The sequence below is a fragment of the Geotrypetes seraphini genome, chromosome 15 (assembly GCF_902459505.1).
Source record: "Geotrypetes seraphini chromosome 15, aGeoSer1.1, whole genome shotgun sequence".
In the NCBI taxonomy this organism is placed as follows: Eukaryota; Metazoa; Chordata; class Amphibia; order Gymnophiona; family Dermophiidae; genus Geotrypetes; species Geotrypetes seraphini.
Genome location: NC_047098.1, coordinates 27,466,404 through 27,491,305, shown reverse-complemented (window position 1 = coordinate 27,491,305; position 24,902 = coordinate 27,466,404). Strand labels below are relative to the sequence as shown.

Sequence of the window (24,902 nt, the reverse complement as noted above, 5' to 3'; positions counted from 1 at the left end):
AGTGAAGGACTCCTGCTGATTGTAGAGTATTGTCCAAGATGGGGGAGGCAGGGGGGAGGGAACATGAGGGCAAAATTGGTGATAAGGTGTTTGGTTGTGAAAGGGAGTAGAGGCTAAGATACATTCGTTATGAAGTTGCATCTTGCTATTTCTCAGGCTTGGGGTGCTGCCAGGAGAGTATCAAAGGATGATTGGTTGGAATGGTTGAGACGACTGAGCGTTGAGCTTCTGAAGGACTCCTCATCACCGTCACTGCGTTCCTGTTGGTCTCTGGCACAGGCATATAACCCCCTGGCAAGGTATTGATTCTTTCATAACAGGAGCATTGAAAAAAGAATAAATGTTGACCTTTCAATCCAATCTGTTCGAACAAGATTACAACAATTATGAATGGAGTGAAGAAGTAGCCTTCTGGTTAGAGCAGTGGGCTGACAATCAGGGAAGCCAGGGTTCGAATCCCATTGCCAGCCTTGTGATCTTTGACAAGTCACTTAGCCCTCTGTTGTTTCAGGTACAAAATTAGATTGTAAGCCTTTTGGGGATGGGGAAATATCTACAGGAGAGTACTTGAATGTAATTCATCTACTACTGAAAAGGCATGAGCTAAAAACTAAATAAATGTAAAAGACAGAACAGTATCTTTAGTCAATGAATATACAGTGGTACCTTGGTTTACGAGCATAATCCGTTCCAGGATCATGCTCGTAATCCAAAATGCTCGTTTTGCAAAGCAAAGTTCCCCATAGGCTTTAATGCAAACTCAGAAGATTCGTTCCACAACCGAAGTTTGCAATGGTGGCCCAGGGGTGAGTACCTGCCTGCGGGTGCTTCACAGCGATTCGAAAGTGGTGCCTTCCTTGCCTCGGGGTCCCCATGCGGCTGCCCTCCTGCTTCGGCGATGCCTCTGCCATCCGTCAGCGCTCTCCCGGCTCCCATCTAAACCGGCCTCCATCCTGAATGAGCATATGCGACTTCACCTCTCTCCTCTCCTAAGTCAGCCGCTGCCCCGACAACACGCTCACCACGTACAAGCACGCAGACGTCCTGCAGCAGCTTTGTCAGTATCAAATATTGTAGATCAGTTATCAATATAGCATTCCCTCCTGACTGATGCATTCTTACGCTATTGAAAAACAGAGAGGTGAGCATTCAGTTTCTTCAGAGGCTCCTACAATACAAACTGAAATCTGCCCCCCTCCCACACACACTCAGTCTACCATTACACCCTTTAAGAATGGAGGAGTAGCTTGGTGGTTAGAGCACTGGCTGACTACTAGAGAAGTCTGGTTCAAATCCAACTGCTGTTCCTTGTGATCTTGGGAAAGTTACTTAACTCTACTGCTTCAGGCACAGATTTAGTCTCTTCAAGGACCTAGTGTACCGAATGTTACTGTGTGAGTTACTACTAAAAGGTATGATTTAAATCTAAATAAAATTTCAGAGGTAGTGTTTTTGTTCACCTGCTTTGCCCTCTAGAGGCTTCAGAATCATCTAGCATGTCACCTGCCTCATGTCTGTTCCACTCACAGAACCATTCGTCCTACCTGGATGGAGATTAGAACTCTTTGAACACTACCTAGTGGCTAGGTACTCCAAATTGAGGAGGATCTTTGCTCACTACTTGGGTTAGGGCCAGTATCCCCTTGAAACAGATGATGCAGTATAAGATCTTTATGATGAATTTGCCCCCTGATATCACAAGTTTAAAAAAAAAAAGACTTTTAACTACTTCTTCATACCCAAGAAATCAGGGATTTCCATCCTAGCTCTGTTTTAAGACATTAAAGAAGGAAAAATTCAAAATGAATTCTCTCTGCAGTATCCTGGCTTTTCAACATCAGAGTGACTGGTTAGTTACCCTGGATGTAAAAGATGCTTAAATCAACATGCTCATACACTTAGGGCTCCTTTTACAAAGTTGCACTAGGGCCTTAACGCACGGAATAATGCGCGCTAAATTGCCACACGTGCTAGCTGCTACCACCTCCTTTTGAGCAGGCAGTAGATTTCTGGCTGCGTGCTAATCTGGTGCGTGTGCTAAAATCGCGAGCATGGCTTTGTAAAAGGAGCCCTTAATTCATGGGTAGTTCCTAAAATCCATCTTCCAAGGACAGCGCTATCAATATGGAGGACCTCCCTTAGATTTTGATGACAACAGTGCAGTAAGGGATGGTTCCCTACTGGGAGATCTATATGGTTATTCTTAATAGCTTAATTATATAGTGAATTGAGTAGCAGCAGCAGCAGACTTGATGACACACCCTCACAAAAGCATTCCCAGAAAGCTCTAGAAAATGTCATCTGTCATATGACCTTTTTGTGTAGTTAGATGCACTGCTGTCATCTGGGAACATACTGTATATGACTTGTAAACAGTTTTGCGTTCTCTGTCTCTCAGGTCCCTGATATTCTCTCTTATGGTCTTTATTTTCTGCTGATCAGAAGTCAATTAAGATCAAAAAAGGCAGTTTTCATTTTTTTTTTTTCTATCTTCTGTCTTGGATCCTCAGAGATCTCTTTAATGCGGCCTTCCTTTCCTGCTGGTCAGAGCTGAATGAAGATCAGCAGGATGAACTGATCCAGAGTATTGAGCAAGCATTGATTTCCCAGGACATTGCTGAAGTAACACAGACACTGCTGAATCTTGCCGAGTTCATGGAACACAGTGACAAGGTAAAAGATGTCCACATTCACCTTTTCCCATAGAAGATATATGATTGGGGAAAATTGCAGAGTGCAGTTATGAGTTCTGTAACTCTGTATGCTTTTGAACAGGGCCCTCTTCCACTGAGGGATGATAATGGCGTGGTGCTATTGGGAGAGAGAGCTGCTAAGTGCCGAGCGTATGCCAAGGCCCTACACTACAAGGAGCTTGAGTTCCAGAAGGGCCCTACCCCTGCCATTCTTGAGTCTCTTATCAGGTAGGATTATGAAAGACTAACATAATGCCCACTGGCTTATTGTTTTCATGTGACTATTTCTTAGTAGTGATGGTATCCATGTGCCTGAGAGATAGTATGTATGTGAACAGGAAACAACACACTGTGAGGTAGTGTTCAAGAGAAGGGGTGCTGTTCTGTAGGACAGTATGGAAATTGGTGCTTTGGAGGAGAAGGACACTGTTAGGAATTTTGCTTTGGGAGGGGGTGCAAGATTCTATAGAGATTGGTGAACTGTGAGGGAGATATTCTTCTGTAGGATTGACCCAGGAAGCTGCATATAGGGCTAAGTGAAAGAGAGTAAATTGTTTTAAGAACATGCTAAAGATTTGAGTTATTTTACTGAGGTAATGCAATATCATTTTTTTTTGTAATTAAAAAGCATTAAACACATAGGATGGTTGGCTAGATAAAGTGCCTCTGATTATGAAAAACACAATGAAAGGAGGTTCTTATATGAGGGCCCATTGAATGGGGGTGAGAAGAGGGAGATTCAATAGTAATCTAAGGAAGGTCTGGGGGACTATTTTGGCTGTGGAGTTTGCTAAGACGAGAGTAACTGTGAATCACTCTTGCCCCAGTTAGGCCACTAGATCATCAGGGCACCTGAGGTAGACCCTGAGGAGGGGAGTTGGCTGACAAAAGAGTCCAGAAGTGGAGAAGGAAGGCTGCGTGCAGCTGCAGTTGAGAGGGCAGTGAGGGGAAAGGGAAGAGAAGCTGTGTACAGTGGCATCAGTAAGGGTTGGTGTGGTGGAGTTTGGTTTCAACCAAAACCCAAACCTAGATTTCAGATCAGTTTTGATGTTGAAACCAAAGCCAAAATTTGGTCAACCTCTACTAAGTGCCCAGGATGGTTGATAAAGCTTTAGAAGTGTGGCAACAGCTACTTGGAGCCTCATTTCTCAAAGCTTTACATACCAAAGTGAGAATCTTAAATTTTATTCTCCAAACAATTGACAAAACCAGAGCATGCAAGACCAGTGTTACTTGCTTAAAACAGCTAGCCTCTCTCAGGGCTCATGCAGCAGAATTTTGTATAAGCTGCAATGATTGCAATACAGTTAATGAAAGGCTCAAAAACAGACCATTACAATGGTCAAATTGTGAAATCACTATTTATTTATTTCATTTTCTATCCCGCCCTCCCCAAAGAGCCCAGGAAGGGTTACAGGTCAACATATACAATAAACAGTAGCACTTGATATTTTCATACCGTCATCCAAATTGCAACATGTAAACGTCTTCAAATAAAACTAAATTATTGTGCACACAGCATTCGATTCCTGACAGCTGGGTAGTGTACCTTTACCTATGAGTTTTTTGCAGAAGGCATCAATTTTTTTTCTCAGCTCCACCTCCCTGTTTCACTAGGCAGTTGTCCATCTCCTCAGTTTTACCTTCTGCAAACGAGTTGAGAAGGTGTCTTCTAATCTGCTCTGCTTTTGAGTTCCTATTTTCAGGTTTTCTCTTTAATCCAATTAGGCTTCCCTGTGCTACAGAGGTCCCTGGTAGTCCTGGGGCAGCTCTGCCTGGGAGAGGATTCAGATCTTGAGGTCTTTGCTGGGAGGGCCACCCTTTTGAGAGTGAACTTGCCTGACTGGCCTGCCTTAACACTTTAAAGCTTGGGGGTAGGTAGGTCCCCTGTGAGTGTTGCTTGACCCTGTGTAGTCCAGGTGCTTGAGTGCAGGCTGATTTGGCTCCGTAACTGGCCAAGGAGGCTTGGCGGGTTCCGGCTGTGTGTCTCTCCCACCCCTGAAGAATCATATGGGAGCAAGTGGGGTTGAGGGTTTCAGGCTCTTTGAGCCTGAATAAAAGGCAGCCTAAAGAGACAAGCTTCTGGAGCCCCTTCTTGCTTGTCTGAGGCAGAAATCCTTCTCCACATTCCAGCTGCAGTGAGAGATGATGCAGGCATTGCTGCTTTATGGGAGACATTGAGATAGGTCTGAAATTGGCCATTTTGAAGGTTTATAGTGCTGTACTCTCTTCTATAGGGAATTTTTCTCCGATGTTTACAAGGTCTTCATCATCATTACTATCCTCAAGCTTTTCTTTATTTAACACCATTTCAACAATCTAATCATCATTAAGGAATGCACAACAGGTTTATCTTTGTCAAAATTCAGCACTTCATTAATATCAGCTGTCTCTAACTTTTCAGACGATAGACTTTTGGCATAAGCAACAAGGTTTGATATCGTCAGTTTCATCACTGACTTGCAAACCTTCAGCCTTCCTCTACAGGTTCATTTTCATTGAACATTGTTGATGGACAAAGTTTAAGCCAAGCATTTTGTAATGCTGATTTAGTTACATCTTTCCAGGCATTGGCAAGTGCATAAATGGCATTCTTAAGACTGAATTCCTTGAGCAGGCAGTAGATTTCCGGCTGCGTTAATTGCATTGAGCATGTAATTTTGAAAACTGTCTTTATACTTGGTCTTCTTGGAACATAAAATTCCTTGGTCATAAGGCTGTAATAAGGATGTGACATTGGGTGGGAGGTAAATGGCAGAAACGTTTTTCACAATAAGTTCTTGAGTTAGATGTGTAGAGCACTTAAAACTTCACAGTTCTCTTCCAGTCCAGCTTCTCTACAATGAGTTATTGCTGCTGGCACAAAGTGGTTATGGAGCCAATCACTAAATGTTTCTCTGGTTACCTGTGCTTTCTTGTTAGCATAATAGTCTACAGTACAGATAGATGACATACACCCTTCAAACATTGGTGGTGATGACTTTTTCCAATCACTGCCAACTTTAATTTGTGTACGCTTGCAACATTGGTGTATGCAAGAACAGTTGCCATGACCACTGTGTCCTTAAAACCAGATGGTACTCGTTCATCATCATCAGCTGATGTCAGTATTTTTGTAGGGACACAGCGCCAGTAGAGAGCTGTTTCATTAGCATTGTAAATTTGTTTGGACCATCAGATATCCTCTTGACAAATTTACCGATGATGCCAAACTATGCAATATAGTAGACAAGAGCACAACAGACAAAAGCACAGTGCCTAACAAAAGCTCAGTGCCCGACAATATGACACATGACCTACTCCTACTGGGGCATTGATCCAGGACATGGCAACTAAGTTTCAATGCCAAAAAATGCAAGATCATGCACCTTGGCAGCAGAAACCCATGTAGGACTTACACCCTTAATTGTGAGGCCCTAGCAAGGACTGTAGCAGAACGTGACTTGGGGGTGATCATTAGTGAAGACATGTGGAGAAAGCTTCGTCCAAGGCTAGAGAAATCATCGGTTGTATCCGAAGAAGTTTCGTCAGCCGCAAGCCCGAGGTCATAATGCCGTTGTACAGATCCATGGTGAGACCCCATCTGGAATACTGTGTACAATTCTGGAGGCCACATTACCACAAAGATGTGCTGAGAGTTGAGTCGGTTCAACGAATGGCCACTCGGATGGTCTCGGGTCTCAGGGATCTACTGTATGAAGAACGGCTGAATAAATTGCAGCTATACTCACTCGAGGAACGCAGAGAGAGGGGTGACATGATCGAGACATTCAATTATGTCACAGGCCGTATCGAGGTGGAAGAAGATATCTTCTTTCTCAAAGGTCCCGCGGCAACGAGAGGGCATCCACTGAAACTCAGGGGTGGGAAATTTCATGGCGATGCCAGAAAGTACTTCTTCACCGAAAAGGTGGTTGATCGCTGGAATAATCTTCCACTACAGGTAATTGGGGCCAGCAGCGTGCCAGACTTTAAGATAAAATGGGATTGGCACGTGGGATCTCTTCATAGAGGAAGGTAGGGGTGGGTCATTAGTGTGGGCAGACTGGATGGGCCGTGGCCCTTTTCTGCCGTCAGTTTCTATGTTTCTATATAACTTTCAGCTGCCTCGTAATCAACAGAAGCTTTTTCACCACAGATTTTAAGATATATAACACCATGGAACTTCTTAAATTTCTGCAACCAACCTTCTGAACATTCATACTCACCGTCAGTGTTCAGTTCTTCATGGTATTTTTTGGCTTGCTTCATTACCATCAAGTCAGTCAATGGCATGCGTTCACACCTTCTTTGCTGAACCTACTCAATCAGCACACGATCTAAATATTTCGTCCTATACAATGTTTTTCTGGTTTTCATTAATTTCTGATCATCACTCTTGTAAAGCTTCAACAACTTATCTTTCTGAGAGGAATCTGTCCCTAACCACACCTACTTGCTGGTAGATGCTTTGGTATAGACGCCTAGTGGCTAATTAATTTTCTAAATTGTTTTTCAATGTCAATTTCAATTATCAGTGCTGATTAAGAAAATTAACCCCCTCATTTTACTAAGTAAGCCATAGTAGATATTTCTACCGTGGCCCAGAGTGCTAAATGCTCCAACGCTGCTCCGACACTCATAGAATTCCTATAAACATTGGAGCATTTAGTGCCCTGGGCCGCAATTGAAACTTCTATCACAGCTTAGTAAAAGGGGGCCTAAGTTAGGTGTCCTTTATAGCAGTGGTCCCCCAGCCCTATCCTGGAGGACCACCAGGCCAATCGGGTTTTCAGACTAGCCCTAATGAATATGCATGAAAGAGATTTGCATATAATGGAAGTGACAGGCATGCAAATCTGCTCCATGCATATACATTAGGGCTATCCTGAAAACCCAATTGGCCTGGTGGTCTTCCAGGACAGGGTTGGGGACCACTGCTTTATAGAATCTGGGCCTTAGTGCTAACATGAAATTTTGGTACCTGTTAAAACTCGCGCCCTCTCTAAGGTTTAGCATATTTTCTTTCATTTGGTTTACTGCTGATAATTTCTGTTTGTTGGTACAAAAAAATGCTTTTTAATAAATACAGGCTTAGAGATGGGTTCACTTCAAAGACAGGTTTACAGACCCTAGGAAATATAAGAGTTTGGTGTCGTCTAATTATAGGATAGCCTGGTGTATACCAATTAGAGAGATGTGATTGAATAACTTTACTATTTTCTTTTCTTTCTCTCTTAGCATTAACAATAAGCTTCAGCAGCCGGAGGCAGCAGCAGGGGTTCTGGAATATGCCATGAAACATTTTGGAGAACTGGTGAGTTTATGTGATAGGTGAATGATTTAGCTGTAGCTTGTATCCTGAATCTGAACAAGCGTCATCTAATTTAACTGAAGTCCTGCAGGTAATTGGCTTCTTCCATATAACCCAACAAAAGATAGGTTTTGTGTTGGTGTACCATGTTTGGTCTCTGTCATAAGGATGCAGAGCTGTCTGATAGAACTTCCAGTGCAGCAAGGGTTTGAGTATACAGAAAATCTTTGCTAAACAGGAAATAAAGCATTGTGCATGGAAATGTATGGTAATGTGATGCATATAGAAATAATTCTGACCTAACAAAAGAACCCTAAATTGCATCACTTTTATTTTAACTCCCTGAAGTGAAATACATTTTTTTAACACAGATGTTATAAGGTCAGTGGTAAATTCTGGTGATCAACAAGAATTTTTTTTTAAAAGGCCTGGTGTCCTAATGTGTCCCGATCTCACCCAGAGAAGGGGCCTGGTGCCCCAACCATACCCAGAGACAGTCTGATTAGTGTTGCATCTAGGCAGCCTTGTAAGCAACACCACAGCCCATGGATGCCACCTAAGCAGGACAAGCATGCATTTTGGTTTTGGTTTTAGAGCTATCCATGGAAACCATGGAATTAGCATTGCAGGTCATGGATTCCGTCCAAAGGAGAATGTGTTTGCTCTCTGGCAAGAACACGTATGTCTTTCGAGGCTGCCTTTATATCAGCCCTGGAAGCAGTAGCTTCAGACCATGGATGCCATGGAACAAACAACCAGCCAAATAAGTAAAAGAAAGGAATCTCAAACAGTTTGAGTTAAACATTTTTCTGTGAACTGTATGTGTGATATACCAACATGTTGAGCAATAGTGATATACACACAGAGTACAGATTCCATTGTAAGAATTGGATTATTCAGTGATTGTTTTCAGCTGCACCAATAATAAAAAGTTTCAAATTTATTAGTATTTTGATATACCGACCATCACATGTATCTGTTCAGTTTATAATAGTAAAAAGATAAAAATAGAAAATTAAAAAAAAAAAATTTAATAAAAGTTAATTCTAAGTATAGGAGAAAATAAAATCTCTATGGAAGTAGGGGGAAGAGATAAAGACTTGATTACAAAGGATATGAAACAAAGGAAGAAGAGGGGAGGAGAAGATTTGTAAATTACATTGTAGAAATAAAAATAAGGGAAGGGTAAAACGGAAGGAAAGGACAGGGTATCGCTTCCTAGAAGCGTTTTTGTTTTCCCATGTTTATTTGGGGATTCAGTTGGAGTTTTGATAAGCTTCTTTGAACAGGAATGTCTTAAGGAGTGCCTTAAACTTATTTAAGGAATTTTCAGATCGAAGGTTTGATGGCATTGCATTCCAAAGGACGGGCACAACAACAGAGAAAATCGTATTTCTAGTATAGTAGATATCCTCAATAGGGGGGGGGACTGTTAGTAGATTCTGGTTAGTGGACCTGAGGGCCCTGGATGGAGTATGTGGAGTAAGATATTTATCTAGGAAGGCTGGCTGATGAGAAGTCTTGATCTTAAAGGCTAAGAGAAGAATTTTGAAAGTTGTTCTGTAAGAAACTGGTAACCAATGGGATTCTTGAAACAAGGGAGTAACATGGTCATATCTTTTCTTTTTGTAGATGAGTTTAATTGCTGTATTTTGAATTAGTTGTATTCGGCGAGTTTCTTGTTGGGTTATTCCGTGAGTTGCAGTAGTCAATATGTGAGATGATTAGAGAAGAAGAATGTCCAATCTGTTAAAAGTAGAGAGAAACAAACTTTTAGACCATTGGGTCCTTTGTTTATCTAACTATGAACAGAATAGAAGCTATCAAAAGACAAGTTGGTGCAGTAAAGGTTCAATCAAAGAGGTTGTTTAAAATAAAATTCTGATGATGATGAAATATCAAAATTTCAGTAACTGTAATTCAAATTGTAAAAGAAGGATGAAAATAAAAAGAGCAACTCCCCAAAACAAAACCCAGAAAATATAGCATGAGGGCATGAAACCCCCCCCCCCCCCAGCATTAGTGAGGTACAGAATAGAACCACTAACTGTAGTGAGATTCAGATGTGATGTATGAGTCATCCAGCTCACATTGTAGACAAACTAGTGGAAAGAAGCATGATATCATTTGTAAAGGAAAGCAAACTAGCACACAACATGTAATTAAACTCTGGAATTTGTTGCTGGAGAATGTGGTGAAATCAGTTAGCTTAGCAGGGTTTATAAAAGGTTTTGATAATTTCCTAAAAGAGAAGTCCATAGGCCATTATTGAGATGGCTTGGGGAAATCCACTGCTCATTCAAGTTCAAGTTTCAAGTTTATTAGGATTTTATATACCGCCTATCAAGGTTATCTAAGCGGTTTTTACAATCAGGTACTCAAGCATTCCTAGGATAAGCAGCATAAAATCTGTTTTACTACTTGGGATCTAGCTAGGTACTTATGACCTGGGTTGACCACTGCTGGAAACAGGATACTGAGCTTGATGGACCTTCGGTCTGTGCCAGTATGGCAATTCTTATATTCTTAGCAACAGAAAAGTACTTATCCAGTACTGTTAAAGAGTCCGCATGATATACCAGCTTCTGCTTTGAAGGACATAGTACATTGCACTTCCTTTCTCTTCAAGCATTTTATTTTTAAGAAAGTACAGTTGTTCATCTTTTTAAAGTGGCATTGAGGAAAACTTTAATCGACCCTGCTGCTCCTTATTGATGTTTCAATAATAATAATAATTATTATTATTATTTATTCTTGTATACCACCAAAGCCATAATAGTTTGAGGCGGTTTACAGTGAAAAATATATAATACAAATCATCAGAAATACATACAAGATAAAAAGATAAAAAAATTAAAACAGTGAATCATTAGGTTACAAATCGATCAAACAACTGTGTTTTTACTAATTTTCTAAAAATAAGAACATAAGAATTGCCGCTGCTGGGCCAGACCATTGGTCCATCGTGCCCAGCAGCTCGCTCACGCAGCGGCCCTCTGGTCAAAGACCAGCACCCTAACCGAGACTAGCCCTAACGGCGCACGTTCTTGTTCAACAGGAACTTGTCTAACTTTGTCTTGAATCCCTGGAGGGTGTTTTCCCCTGTAACAGCCTCTGGAAGAGCGTTCCAGCTTTCTACCACTCTCTGGGTGAAGAAGAACTTCCTTACGTTTGTACAGAATCTATCCCCTTTCAACTTTAGAGAGTGCCCTCTCATTGTGTGGACGGCTTCATCAACTTGTCGATCTGATGGAGCACGCATAGTAATATTACCCAGCCAGTCATTCATTTTTCCTGCCCAAAAAGCAAGAGTTCTATCCAGAAATCTTTTAAAACAACAAGCATTTACAGTTGGGTAAGCAAACATATGGATTCTACGTGTAGGCCTGTTAAAACGGTCTTGGAAAAGGAGAGTTTCAGAGAGTAACTGGGCAGATTGAGATAAGCTGACAATGTGAATCATACTGGCATGTGGTATTGTTCTCATACTAGCCCAAGGAATAAGTGTGGAATCAATTTCTCTTTCCTGTGCTGTAGGAGATCCAGGCTACTTGGTATGAGAAGTTACACGAGTGGGAAGATGCACTTGTGTCTTATGACAAGAAGATGGATGCCAACAAAGATGACTCTGAGCTGATGTTGGGACGCATGCGTTGCTTGGAAGCCCTGGGCGAGTGGTGAGATGGTCAGCTGGGGGATATTAGAAGGGAGGATGAGAAATACACATCAATGACCACATCTATAAATATCACAGTCGGGACCACAATTCCTAACCCTGGTTTCAGGAATCTTTTGCTAGATATTGTTTCCTAATCAAGAGCAGTCTGTGAGAGATTGTAAGTTTGTTTGGTACTCTTAGGAAGTCAGAGGAGATCAAAGTTGTAAATTACCAAGATTGGAATGGGGAATAATATTTGTTGAACCGCACTTATACTAAGGATAAGGACACATTCAATCACTCCTACTAGCATCTATATCTCAAATGGAAACACAGGAGACCTCAGAGACATTGCAAAACCACACTCCTCACCTCCACACACACGGGCTCACACATACACACCCCAAGTATTCCAAAACAAAAAAAAACACAAAAAAGTGAAGAAAAAGCCTCAGTTCAGCTTCATCTAGCAAAAAACTCCACTTTGTTGAAAACACTCAAGGGTTGAAAATACTTGCACACATGTGGTGATACTTATAGATGAGAAAGCCAGCACTGTAGCAGCCCTCAGAGGGACCACCCAAATCAAAAAGCAAATTGTGTGACCAGGATCTGTACAAAAACAAAAGTCATCAGCAACTTCTACAAAAAATCCCAAAGCAGAAAAAGACAGAGAAACTTAATTGCCGATATGATGTGGGTATTTCAAAAAGCACTTCACTCGGAACTCCACCCTCCAGACACCGCAGGCAGTCAACCCGACGGGGAAATTTCCATTTCACACCCCTGCTTTAGGGGTTACAGTCTTTGTGCTATCCAGATAAGAAGTTGGGACCATCTGTTCAGACCACACACAAAATTTTTTTCTGGTACACAGGGAACACTGACACTCACAGCCTTTAAACTCCACCAAGCTCCACCCCCTCAGAGAGGAGCAGCCAATCAGCCATCTTCTTCAACCACAGAAGGCCACCCACTCAATCTGCCCATTCAAACCAGCTGGGTGAACAGATCCTAAAGTAAAAATCCACCGTTGTTCACGCTGTCTCAGCTGATGCCTCCAATCCCCACGTCTCACAGGATAAGGAAGATGTTCAGCGACAGTACATCGTTACGCCCCAAAATCATGCTTCACTTCCACACAATGTGCCACTAAAGGCTCTTCCATGTGACGAGTTATTCAGTCATGATTTATGTTCCAACAACCGTGTCATAAAACAACGCAAAGTCTGCCCCACAGAGAGCAGGGGCACATCACAATATATATAACTCCCACTAATGTACAGGAAGTGGAGCTTCGCAAGTTATAAACCTGTCCAGTCACAGGATGAACAAAAACACTCCCTTCCATCATCATGGGGAACATGGAACACGTCCCACATTTGCGGTGTCCTACAGTACCCCGAGGGGTCTCTTCAGTGAGCACAGGTGTTAAAACATTGGGGCTCAGCATGTCTGCCAAATTCCGATTCCATCCATAAGAGAACAGCTCCAAGATGGTTTATTCAAGCCTTTTCAGTAATCAAATAGTATTATTCCTGTGAGGCTCACACACTGCACAGTGGAAGAGATTCTCCTCAGTGGATGATATTTCTTGAGCTCTGGGGTTAACAAAGTCAGGGCAGAACCAACGTCGTATGTTAACTGATACTGATTCCAGGATGCAGGCTCTACAGAGCCAGCAATAGTGTCAAAATCTGGGACTTTGCTTAGTGTTACAGAGCCAAAGTCCTGGATTCTGGCTGGACATTGTTAAAACCTAATTCATAGAACATTAATGTAGCAGAGTTCACACTACTATCCTAAATTTTCATCTTCTTTTCAGGGGGCAGCTTCACCAACAGTGCTGTGAAAAGTGGACTCAAGTTAATGAAGAGACGCAAGCCAAGATGGCTCGCATGGCTGCTGCAGCTGCTTGGGGTTTAGGTAATATATGGCTTTATGAGAGCTTGCTATAGCAGGCAGTGCAGGAAGGGGGGTGCAAGCAATTCAAGGATCATAAGCCCACAAATTAGAAGAAAATTCCATTTACAAAAGCACAATAACATTTAGATATATACACAAGGTACATACAGACAAGCATGCCTACACACGTGGTTATTCATAAGGTTAAGAATTTATTCTCGTTCAAGACTAGTGGTTCTCAACCCAGTCCTCGGGACACACCCAAGTAGATTTTCACGATATCCACAATGAATACGCATGAGATATATTTGCATATACAGTGCTCCCCTGATCATTCACGGTCGGCGATTCGTGGTCCCGGTCATTTGCGGTATTTTCCGACCACGAATGACCGGGCAGGAGAGGGCAGCCGGAGCGGGAGGAGAGAGCAGCTGGAGCGCCGGTGAGTGAAGGAAATCACTCACGGTATGCTTCAACCACCTCTTCCTGCACTAAAGTCGGGCCTCACCAATCAGGAGCTGCTTTGACACGCAGCTCTTGATTGGTGAGGCCTGACTTTAGTGCAGGAAGAGGTGGTCGGAGCATACCGTGAGTAATTTCCTTCACTCGCCGGCGCTCCGGCTGCTCTCGCCTGCCTTTCCGGCTGCCCTCTCCTATCTCCCCCTCTAAAAACCGTATTCTCAGTTTTTCAACATTCGCAGGGGTTCCTGGAACGGAACCCCCGCGGATTGAGGTAGTGCATGAAAATATATCTCATGGATATTCATTGCGAGGATCCTGAAAATCTGACTAGCTGCATTTTTAAAATCAGTCATCTGCAACTGGAAAAGAAATATAGGAACAAAATCTTGAGAATATAAATAACAAACTTCCAATTCCTCATTATTCCTCTAGACTAGTGCTGCCCGATTTGCTGATTCAAATCTTTTCACCGATTCACTTAGGTGAATTGATTCATTTTCCCCATGAATTGGACTCACTGATTCAGTAACCAACCCTCCCCCCGGTGAAGGCTGACATACCTCCAGGGCCTCCTAAAGCAGCAGCAGCAGCGGCAATGACTAGTGGGCAATGCAACACTCTGAGCAGGCTACTCGTGGCCTGTACTGCCAGGGCCTTCCCTCTGCCGTGTCATTGATGATATCACTGATGATGTGGCAGAGGGAAGCTCTGGTGGGCAGGCTGCGATTAGCCTGTTGAGAGCACTGCCTCTGCATACCAGTCATCACTGCTGCTGCTGCTTTAGAAGGCCCGACAATTTGTCAGACCTCACGGTGGGGAGGTTGGTCGGGAAGTGCCACATAGGGGATTGGGAGGCATGGAAAGCTGTTGTACAGGGGGCTGGGAGGAAGAGATGGAAAGTTGCTGCATAGGGAGGGAGAGAGGAAGAATTGTTGGGCATGGGGTGGAGGAGAGTATGGGAGAGATGCAAAAAAAAGAGGTAAAAAGGGGTGAGAGGGATAAATCCTGCATATGGTGGAGGGGAGGAGGACTTGCATGGAGAAGAGAGAGGGGGAAATATTGGATATAGGGTGGAGGGCAGGGAGAGATGGTGCATGGGGACAGAGAAATAAATGTTGCACATGATAATGGAGGAGAGGAAGGGGAGATGCTGCAAGGAGGGGAATAGAGAGGTTTGACCCAGGGCACAAGGCAGGGAGAGAGATGGTAGACTGAGAAAGAAATATTGGATTTGGCAGTGGAAGGGAAGGTTCAGAGATGGAAGATGGATGGTGAGCATGGAGAAAGAAGAAAACATCAAATGGGCAGGATACCCTGGTGAGTGAGTTAACAGAAGACAAACAGAAACCAATCCTGGGACCAACATGATTTGAATAATAAATTGACCAGACAACAACAGGTAGAAAAATAATTTTATTTTCTATTTTGTGATTACAATATGTCAGATTTGAAATCAAGTTTTCAAGTTTTATTTAAAATTTGATATACCGCTTAAAAAACTGTCTGAGCGGTGTACAATATGATAACTATTAAAAACAAGGGGCTGATATTAAAACCAGAAGACATTAATGACATACTGAAACTGTGATAGGAGAAGAAGACATAAATGGTGTATCCTCCCAGTGCTGGTGTTAGCGAGCGTGAGCTAGGACCTAACAGAGAGAGGAAAAGTCCTTTTTATTTATTTTGTTTACGCCACAGCACAGGTGTGGGGTTGGAGAGGGCAAAGGAGGGGGGTGAAGAGGCTACAAAATAAACTCACCAGGACATTTCAAAAACCAAAGTTTTAGATGGTTGCAACTGAAGCAGGCTATTCAGGAGGGGTTCCCTGAATGGAAAAATCTTAATAATCAGTATAGTTTGGAATTCTTGTGCTTTCAGGCGGACTTTCTGGGAAACCAGGCCGCACAGTGGTATAAATTGATATCTGGATACATGAATAAAAAACCAAAGACAGGTCTTAGAGACATTTGGAGCATTAAGATTAAGCATCAAATTAATGCATCTCAATGGCCACGAATTTGGTCTTGGAGAATGAGATGTACAGTGTCCGCATCTTTGAGACAAACTTGGTTCTTTTTGTTGCATAGAGCGTTTTGGACCCCAGTTCAATTACAAAAGTTAGATAGCTCTAAGTCTAATAGATGCTGGCACTGTAATCTTGAAACAGGGACTTTAGATCATTTACTATTCTATTGTCCCTTTATTATGGCTTTTTGGAAATCAATTTGACCCCAAATTAATTGTTTTTTGGAAAATCATGTGGCATTATCCTATGATACGATTTTATTTGGTATGGCAATGAGAACAAAGAGCCAAATTTCATCAAAGAATAATAAACTTTTAATGATAATGACAGGAGTCACCATAAAACAGATCACAAGTAATTGGAAAAATTGGAACAGACTTAATTATAATTTCTGGTGGAATTTGATATGTCATATTTATAAAATGGAGAGAACAATAGCTGTGCAAAAAGGGAATTTTAATAAATTTAATGAGATATGGTGGCCATTGACAAAATATCGCAATGAATAGACATCATTTTATATTATAAATACAATTTAAGATAGAAGGGATGGGAATGGGGAATTTGAATTTATTAGATGATTAGATCACTATGAAGAATTATCAATGTGATATATTTGATTGAATGTAAGACTGAAAGGGAGGGAGGGATGGGATATAATTTTTATCTATTAGTTTCATAGATGATAGAATTTCAATGGTGTATTTATTGGTGAATGTTTAATATATTTGTATTTGTTGTAAGATGAAAAATGAATAAAGAATTAAAAAAAAAAAAAAACCGCCTAATGGCAAGAAAAGTGAATCAAATTGATTCAGTAGGCTGAATCAAATCGAAAATGTTTCCCCTGAATCAGGCAGCACTAGTTCAGAAGAGTGGGTACTGCATGCCTTCCAGCAGATGGAGATGACACGGTGACAAAATTCATCACCGTTCCCGTCCCCGCGGATAATCGCGGGAAACCATCTTCATGTCATTCTTTAAGGAGAGAGGGAAGAATCAAAGTATGAATGGCCACAACCACTGACCCACAAGCTTTGCTTTGAAGAATGCTGGTGTAGAAGTACTGAGGTTGAAATAGACACTAGAAAATGACATGGGATTATTTCCCGCAGTTATCCACGGGGACGGTGATGAATTTTGTCACCATGTCATTCTAGGAGACTGAGAAAACACTATCCTCAAAGAGTCTGTAAGTACCCTGTGCAGCCTCTCACTGGCCAGTATTTTCCCAGTCTCAGGAGACGGTAGGTACATGTGCAGTCTGCTTGTATAAAGGGTCTCTTGTTTAGGTTTAGGTGGTAGAGGCTGTTTTCTTCTCCCTTTTTAGCATCTGGAGTTCTCTCAAGAGCTTCTGGTGCTTCAGCAGTCCAAAACAACAAAGGTGGTCAAAGGAAGAAGGAAACACCAGAAGATCAAAAAACAATTTTATTGAGATGAGAACCAAGGTGGCCAAGTTTTGGCTTCTAGCCTACATCAGAGGTCTAAAATGCATTTTAAAAAAACATACAAATTAAGTAAACTAGGACAATGAGACATATTCTCAAAGCTCTGAGGCTTACAAAGTGACATATAGGGATATTTTCAAAACTCTGAAACATCCAAAAGACCACCTAAGTCAGCACATCAACCAAAGGTCACATATAAAAATATCATACATACAAATTTAAAAAAATATATTACAGAAAATAAGGCACATCAATTTACCATCAAAATGTCAAAGAACACAATGGTTCTATCTGGAGATAATAAGGGACTCCTAAGAATAGAGCAAAAAATATAATAATTCCTACATGTAAATAATAACAAAACATTTCTTTGACTAGAAACTTATAGCTGGCTAAAACGCCAAATCTTTACAGTTTTCTGAAAAAGATCATACATCTGCTACTACTTCACCTCTCTTGGTAGCCTATTATGCAAAGTAGGTGCAAGTAGGTGCTTTTTTTCTGAATTTAGGAATGGCATGCAAAGCTACATGACGACCTAGGTGCTTTCACAGGCTGATTCCAGGTTAGATGACTATTCTGGTATAGAGAACCATTATCTCTCACAGCTCTTAATACTAATAAGAGAATTTTAAAACTTAATCCTAGCCATTTTGGGGAGCAAACAATTCTTGCCACAGAGAGGTTGTAAGCTCTCTCTTTCTACATCATCTACAAGTCAGTCAAGTGAGTGCACTGTAGAGCAGTAACTCCCAGACTTTTTACATTGGTGGAAACCTTAAAATATTTTTGTGATTTTAATGATCCCCTCCCCCAATCTCAAGCAGCTTCTGCTCCCCTACCCCCAATCTCATCTTTCTTCCCTTCTCCCCCCCCATAGTCTATCATCTCATGTCTCTCTCTCCCCTTCCCTTCCTTTCCAAGTCCTATGTTTTCCTAACTCTCTTCCCTCCTACCATCGATTATGTATCTCCCCTTCTCTCTCAGACCCCCCCCACTGCACCTTTGATCCAACATCTTCCCCCTCCTCCAACTACTTTGTACTACTTTGGAGGGGGCCTACTTTTTGCTTTGGTTTAGCCAAAGAGGTCCATGCCCATATTGCCTGAGCAGCAAGAAAGTCAGCAACGTGCTTCAGCCACTGACACCAGCTCTCCCAAAAGTATTCAATTCATGCTGCTGAATTGAACATATGTGAGAGTGCCGATATCAGCAGCTAAAACATGCCACTGACTTTCTTACTTGCAGAACCCCTGAAAAGAGCTTGTGGAACCCAGTTTGAGAATTGTTGCTGTAGAGTCTAGACCTGTGGGGATTTAAAGAGAGTTTGTGTAATACAGTACGTTACATAATGTGTCTTGGAATTTGTCAGTCATATCATGCAGTGTACATTAATGGACTTCTTTCACAGGTCAGTGGGACAGCATGGAGGAGTATACTTGCATGATCCCAAGAGATACCCACGATGGAGCATTTTACAGGGCAGTGCTAGCATTGCATCAAGATCTCTTCTCATTGGCTCAACAGGTACATGCAGATGCTATGATTTTACATCATAAAATATCACCATAACTGGTCTGATATATTCACCATTCCAATCATAGGTGAGGTAGGCCTATACAGTCTACTTAGAAACAGAGAAAAATGAAGCCAGATAAAGATTGTTTGGCCTATCCATTCTTCCTATCCCATGCAATCTACTATCTCTTCCTTTCCCTTAGAGATCTTGAATGCCTGTCCCAAGCTTTCTTGAATTTAGATACAGTCTTCATCTCCACCACCTCCACTGGGAGGCCATTTCAGGAGTTTACCACTCTTTCCTTGAAAAAGTATTTCCTCAGGTTACTCCTGAGTCTCTCCACTTTCACCTTCATCCTATGCCCCACCCCAATCCAGATTTTCCTTTGAATTGAAAGAGACTTGCCTCCTGTGCATTTATTGTATGGAGGTATTTAAATGTATCTATGATATCTCCCCTCTTCTGCATTTCTTCCAACATTTAGATAACTAGATCCTTAAGTCTGTCCCCATACGCTTTATGATGAAAACCACTGATCATTCTGGACCAACTTCATCCTGTTTTATATCTTTTTGATGGTGCAGTCTCCAGAAATGTAATACAAGAGGTATTATCACCGTTTTCCTGCTAACCATTCCTCTCCTTATGCACCCAAGCATCCTTCTGGCTATTACCATTGCCTTTTATACTCTTTTGGTCAGCTTAAGATCATCTGTTCTAGTGCAATGGGTCTAGTGGTCCTGAATGCTAGGGTTCTGTATCCTAACTTGGAAGTTGCTTACAGAAAACTGTCAATCATGGTTTCAACTCCACCTCCTTCCCAGGGAGCTGCTCCTGCCTCCTCAGTTTGTTTTCTGCAAGCAAGTTGCTCAGAAGTGTTTCTGCTCTGCTCTATGGTTTTATTGTTTTCAGGTATTTTTCTAAGTGTTCTTTGGAGGCTCAGTGCCCACGTATTTGGACCTCTGCCTAGGAGAAGATGTAGGCTCACATGGCAGAAGTCTGCTGCTATCAGGATCAGCCCTTGAGGACACCTAGCTAGCCAGCTTTCTTTTATATTTTGTGAGCTCAGGGGCCATCTCTTGCATAGCTGCACACATCCCTAATTAATCAGGAGCTTGAGTGCAGGCTGTTTGGCTCCTTCTCGGCTTAGCCGGAACTAACAGTGGGCTGGCTGTGTGGTCCGCCTTCCTTTCGCAGTGTGGTTTTCTGGGGGTTGAGGCTTAGTCTGATCTCGGTCCGACTGGCAGCCAGACCAGGTTTGTCCAGCGAATCTGTGAGGCAGATTTCTTCCCATTGATTCCAGCTGAAATGCTATGCTGAAGCAGGTAGGCACTGCAAATGATTTTTTTTCTGTAGCCTCCATTTGCCTCAAAATCCCTTGATTTTGCTTAAAATCAACAGGGATGGACTCCTCAGGTCTTTTGATCCCTGTATCATGTCAAAATTGCACTGGATGGCCGGCTAAGGAATGTCCTTGTCCCACGAACTCTGTGTATGGTTAGTGCTGGTTGCATAAGTTTGGATGTTAAAATGTTGATTATTACCCCCACCCCCTTTTACAAAAACGCAGAAGAGGTTTTTAGCGCCAGCTGGAGCAATGAATGCTCTGTGCTGCTCCGACTATCAAAGAATTCCTATGAGCATCGGAGCAGCAGAGACTATTCAACACACCAGGTGGCACTAAAAATCTATTCCGTTCTTTTGTAAAAAGCAGAACTGAATTGTAGTGTCGGGGATTTTTCCCCGCTTCCCTCCTTCCAGTTATGACTTTTATTACAGTGCTACTTGATTGCGTTTGTACGAACTGAGGGAGCAGGAGCAGCTTCCTGGAAAGGAGGTGGAGTTGAAAACATGATTGACAGAACTCTAGCATTCAGGATCACCAGACACATCTATGAGAAAGAAGATTACCGAGGTAAGAACCTAATTTTTTTTTATGACCACTTCCAAATTCCACTCTTCATTCATGTACAAAAGTACATCCCCCCTACACTATACCACTTACTTGGGTTTCTGCAGCCTTACTTGGGTTTCTGCAGCCTAAATGCATGGCCCTGTATTTTTTTAGCATTAAATTCTAGTTGTCAAATTCAAGACTATTCATCAAGCTTCAACATGTCCCTCTTCATGTTATCTATATAATCAGGGGTATCAATCTTTTTGCAGATTTTGGTATCAACAGAGGCAAACCTTGCCAGACAGCCTTTTGACATTATTACTTACAAAAATGTTAAAAAGAATTGGCCTAAGAACTGAACATTACGGCATAACATCCCTTTCCTCAGAATGAGCTCCATTTACTACCACTGCTACTATTCAAGCAGGTCCTAATCCAGTCAGTCACTTTAGGACCCATTCTGAGTGCCCTGGGAGAAGACTCAGCTCCCAAGCAGACAGCCAGAGGAATCCACAAAGACATTCTTTTTGGCTGTGGTGTTCTTTAATTGTACTCCCTTCTCAAATTCAGTTTGATATAAACTAATGTAGAACAGAAAAGTAAGATGCTGAGATGATTCAAGGTATTTCTCACATCTTAATACCTTGAGTCGCTTTTCCCTCATAAATAGGAACAGAAATAAGGCAGATTAGAATAAGTAAGCACAAATGCAAATTAGTTATACTGGCTACCTTGGGCTTTGGCAATTGATGTTCTAATGGCTCATTATACTGCCTCTATGTTCTTTACTTAAAGCTTACTTAAACAATGGCAATATGGTTGAAGTAAATATTTTGTCCAGTCCAAAAAGCACTATCAATAAATGTTCAAAAATACGTCTGGATCAATGTACGATTTTAATCGCTTATACTAAATTCAAAAAGGACACCTCAGCCCCACCGCTCCACCGCATATAATGTTTTCTATAGCGGGAAGTATATTGTGGTGCTTCATCATTGGCTATCACTTTTTGTTATTTCACAGCTGTTTTTAGTTATTTTTTATATATATATATATTTTTTATTTATTAGTTTTTATATCAATGGTTTAAGAAATAAATATTTCCTTCACACTAAACATTCTCCGTGTCATAGTGTATAGTTTAAAAAGTAAGTAATACTTATCTCAGCCAACACCTAGGGAGTCTGACCCGACATGTTTCACACAACCAAGTGTTTTATCAAGGGTCTCCCAAGGCTGCCGCTGTCATCCGACTCCGTATCTAAGTGAGAAAAGATGAATAAGAAAAATAAGAGAAAAGATAGTATAAGCGATTAAAATCGTACATTGATCCAGACGTATTTTTGAACATCTATGTTCTTTACAGCATATGAGCAACTCAAGTCCATTAAAGGAAGTCTTGCAGGTCAAGATTCACCAGACTTCCTTCTGTAATGTTCAGTCACATTCTTACACAGTTCTTAAAATAATCATGTATCTAGTGCTTAAAGGCTGGATGGCCTTGTCTCAAATGCAGCTTTAGGAAGCCCAGCCATCTACAGCTCCTCTCCCTCAAGTTAGTCAAAAGCAAGATAAAACTCATATACTATGCTCCACCCCACAACTGTTTGTGCAGTCCTTTAAAGCAGTGGTTCTCAACCTTTCTAATATTACGACACACCTGACAGACAACATATGTGAGTGTGACACACTAAACACTACAATTTGCTGCTGAACAAAGGAAAAACCCCTATATATCATTTAATTGTTGCTAACATTGATGTAAGAGAATTACAGACACAGGGGTGCTATTTGCCAGGGTGGAAGAGAGGGGTGAGCTGCAGCATTTTCATCTGGGACTGGTGACAGAAGTAAGGCAATGCAAACAGAGGAGTCGTGAGACAAAAGATGTCCCGTACTCAGCGATGGGTAATCCAAGGTATTCTTTATTAGTAGACAATATGGTGTAAACGGATGGACTCGATGCTGGCAGTGTTTCAGCAAACGTGCCTTTGTCAAGAGTCCTTTTCAACTGTGACTTGGAGATCTCCATAGCCACAAGAAAATTTCTACACTATTAATTTTCAACAAAATACCCCTCTGGGTAAAAATCGTTATATGGGTCTACAACGCAACATATAGAGACTCTCAACAAAATCATGTTTGCTGAAACAGTGCCAGTGTCGAGTCCGTCCATTTACACTGTATTGTCTACCAATAAAGAATACCTTGGATTACCCATCGCTGAGTATGGGACATCTTTTGTCTCATGACTCCTCTATTTGCATAGTTGTCCTCATCTGTGAGACCTGACTCAACTCTTATCCCAGTGCCGTCACCATTTCAGACAGAAGTAAGGACCAGTTAAGAGATTTCAGGTACCTGACTTCTGTTTCTCAACTCTCCCCAACCTGTGAAACATACAGTTGTTTAAAAAAGCAAAACCAACTGTCTGTCAAATTTTTTGTGACATACCTCCCAGCTGTTGGTGACACACAGGTTGAAAACCACTGCTTTAGAGTATCATTCTTTTTGACAAGTATTTGCTGCTATCCTAAGCCTTCTATTGGGTTGAACTATTCGGTTATAACTGATCCCAAAACTGTTTCCACCTCCATAGGTTCTTCTTGTAATGCTCCATCAGCCTGTCCCTTAGAAGTGACCCAGACAAGCTTATAGAGTTAGAGGGAAATTTATGTTTTTCTTCTTTCCCTCAGGATTGGATCCCTAATCATAAAAAGGACATGGCATGGAGAGTACATTTGATAGCATTCTAGGAGTCTGTCTAAGAATTCTTCTCCCCCAGCTCTCAAAGCTTCCTGTGACTACTGCTATAGGAATTATCATCATTCAAGTGGAAGGGGATCAAGAATCTGCTATTGTCAGATTTGGTGTATAAGAGCAGATGCATAGGCAGCATAATGGCATGGACCATTGGGGCCATGGCCCAACCAATATTTTGCCTAACACAGCACAGGCAACTAGGGACCATAGGTTCATAACAAGAGATTGGCCCCTCCAACCAAAACTATTTTTCCCCTGACAAATGATTGAAATATACATACTTGGGTGGCAAAGTAAGGCTATGGATAGCGTATGGCACAAGGATGGATATCAAAGACATATAGGGTGAATTAAACTTCAATTTTTGTATGACCAATGGTATACATCACCCATCAGAATATTGTCATTCTTTAGTGTCCCTCCAGACTGATACAGAACGCTCCTCTGCTAGTAGGTGGAGACTGAGATGTTGACTTTTGGCTGCATACAAGTGGGCTGTGCAGTCCCATCTACAATCAGTCTGTTCTCAGTCTCCCAACAGATAGAGTGGTAAGCTTAGCTTGTGCAGTCTTTCCTTTGGTTAATTAGGGCCTTTTGGATCTGATTAGTAACCTTTCTCTTGTCCCGTTTTGCTGTCTGAACAGAACTTAGGGGACCCTCTCAGGGGTCCTACCAACCTCGGGGATGCCACACTCAAAAGGGTCGAGTCCCTCCCCCCATTTCCCCCACCTCCCCCCATTTTATTTCTTTAGAGGAGCCTCAACTGTACACATGGCCACTTTTTAGGCACAGACTACAGTTTGGAGAGCCAGTGGGGTCTACTCTATCAGTCCTAAAGCTGTGAACTGTGAGTTAATTAAAAAAGGAAAATACCAAAGACAAGAGAAAATAAAAGGGCCTGAGGCAGCTGTTTTTTATACACCATTTTTTGTGCATAGTTTTCCCGCTGCAAGATTAATCACAGGGGTTCCAAGGAGTACCCCTATAACTCCTGTGTTAAAGAAACTACACTGGTTACCTATGCAACAAAGAGTGCAGTTTAAGATTGTTGTGATTATATCATGCTTCCCCAAAGATCTTACAAGAATTTTTTGAGATCTATAAACCGAGAAGAGAGCTTAGAGACGTAAATGGGATGAAATTAAGTTTGGAGGGTAGAATGTCGACTGTGCATGCTAGGATTGGAGCATCAATGATATCTGTGGCTGGCGTAGAACTATGGAATGCCTTGCCTG

General features: G+C 41.8%; 1 protein-coding gene across 7 annotated transcripts in view; it reads left to right on the top strand.

Moving 5' to 3' along the window:
• Window positions 1–24,902, top strand: part of MTOR (mechanistic target of rapamycin kinase) — a 203,531-nt gene that overhangs the window by 100,517 nt on the left and 78,112 nt on the right. For all 7 annotated transcript variants that reach the window (XR_004537146.1, XM_033922775.1, XM_033922776.1 and 4 more), the window contains 7 exons: window positions 157–299; window positions 2,511–2,673; window positions 2,776–2,921; window positions 7,914–7,989; window positions 11,524–11,663; window positions 13,470–13,570; window positions 18,900–19,015. Coding sequence is in view for 6 of the 7 variants with exons in the window: in XM_033922775.1 (XP_033778666.1) it covers window positions 157–299; window positions 2,511–2,673; window positions 2,776–2,921; window positions 7,914–7,989; window positions 11,524–11,663; window positions 13,470–13,570; window positions 18,900–19,015 (885 nt within the window). In the remaining variant the exon portion in view is untranslated. The remainder of the gene's footprint in view (window positions 1–156; window positions 300–2,510; window positions 2,674–2,775; window positions 2,922–7,913; window positions 7,990–11,523; window positions 11,664–13,469; window positions 13,571–18,899; window positions 19,016–24,902) is intronic.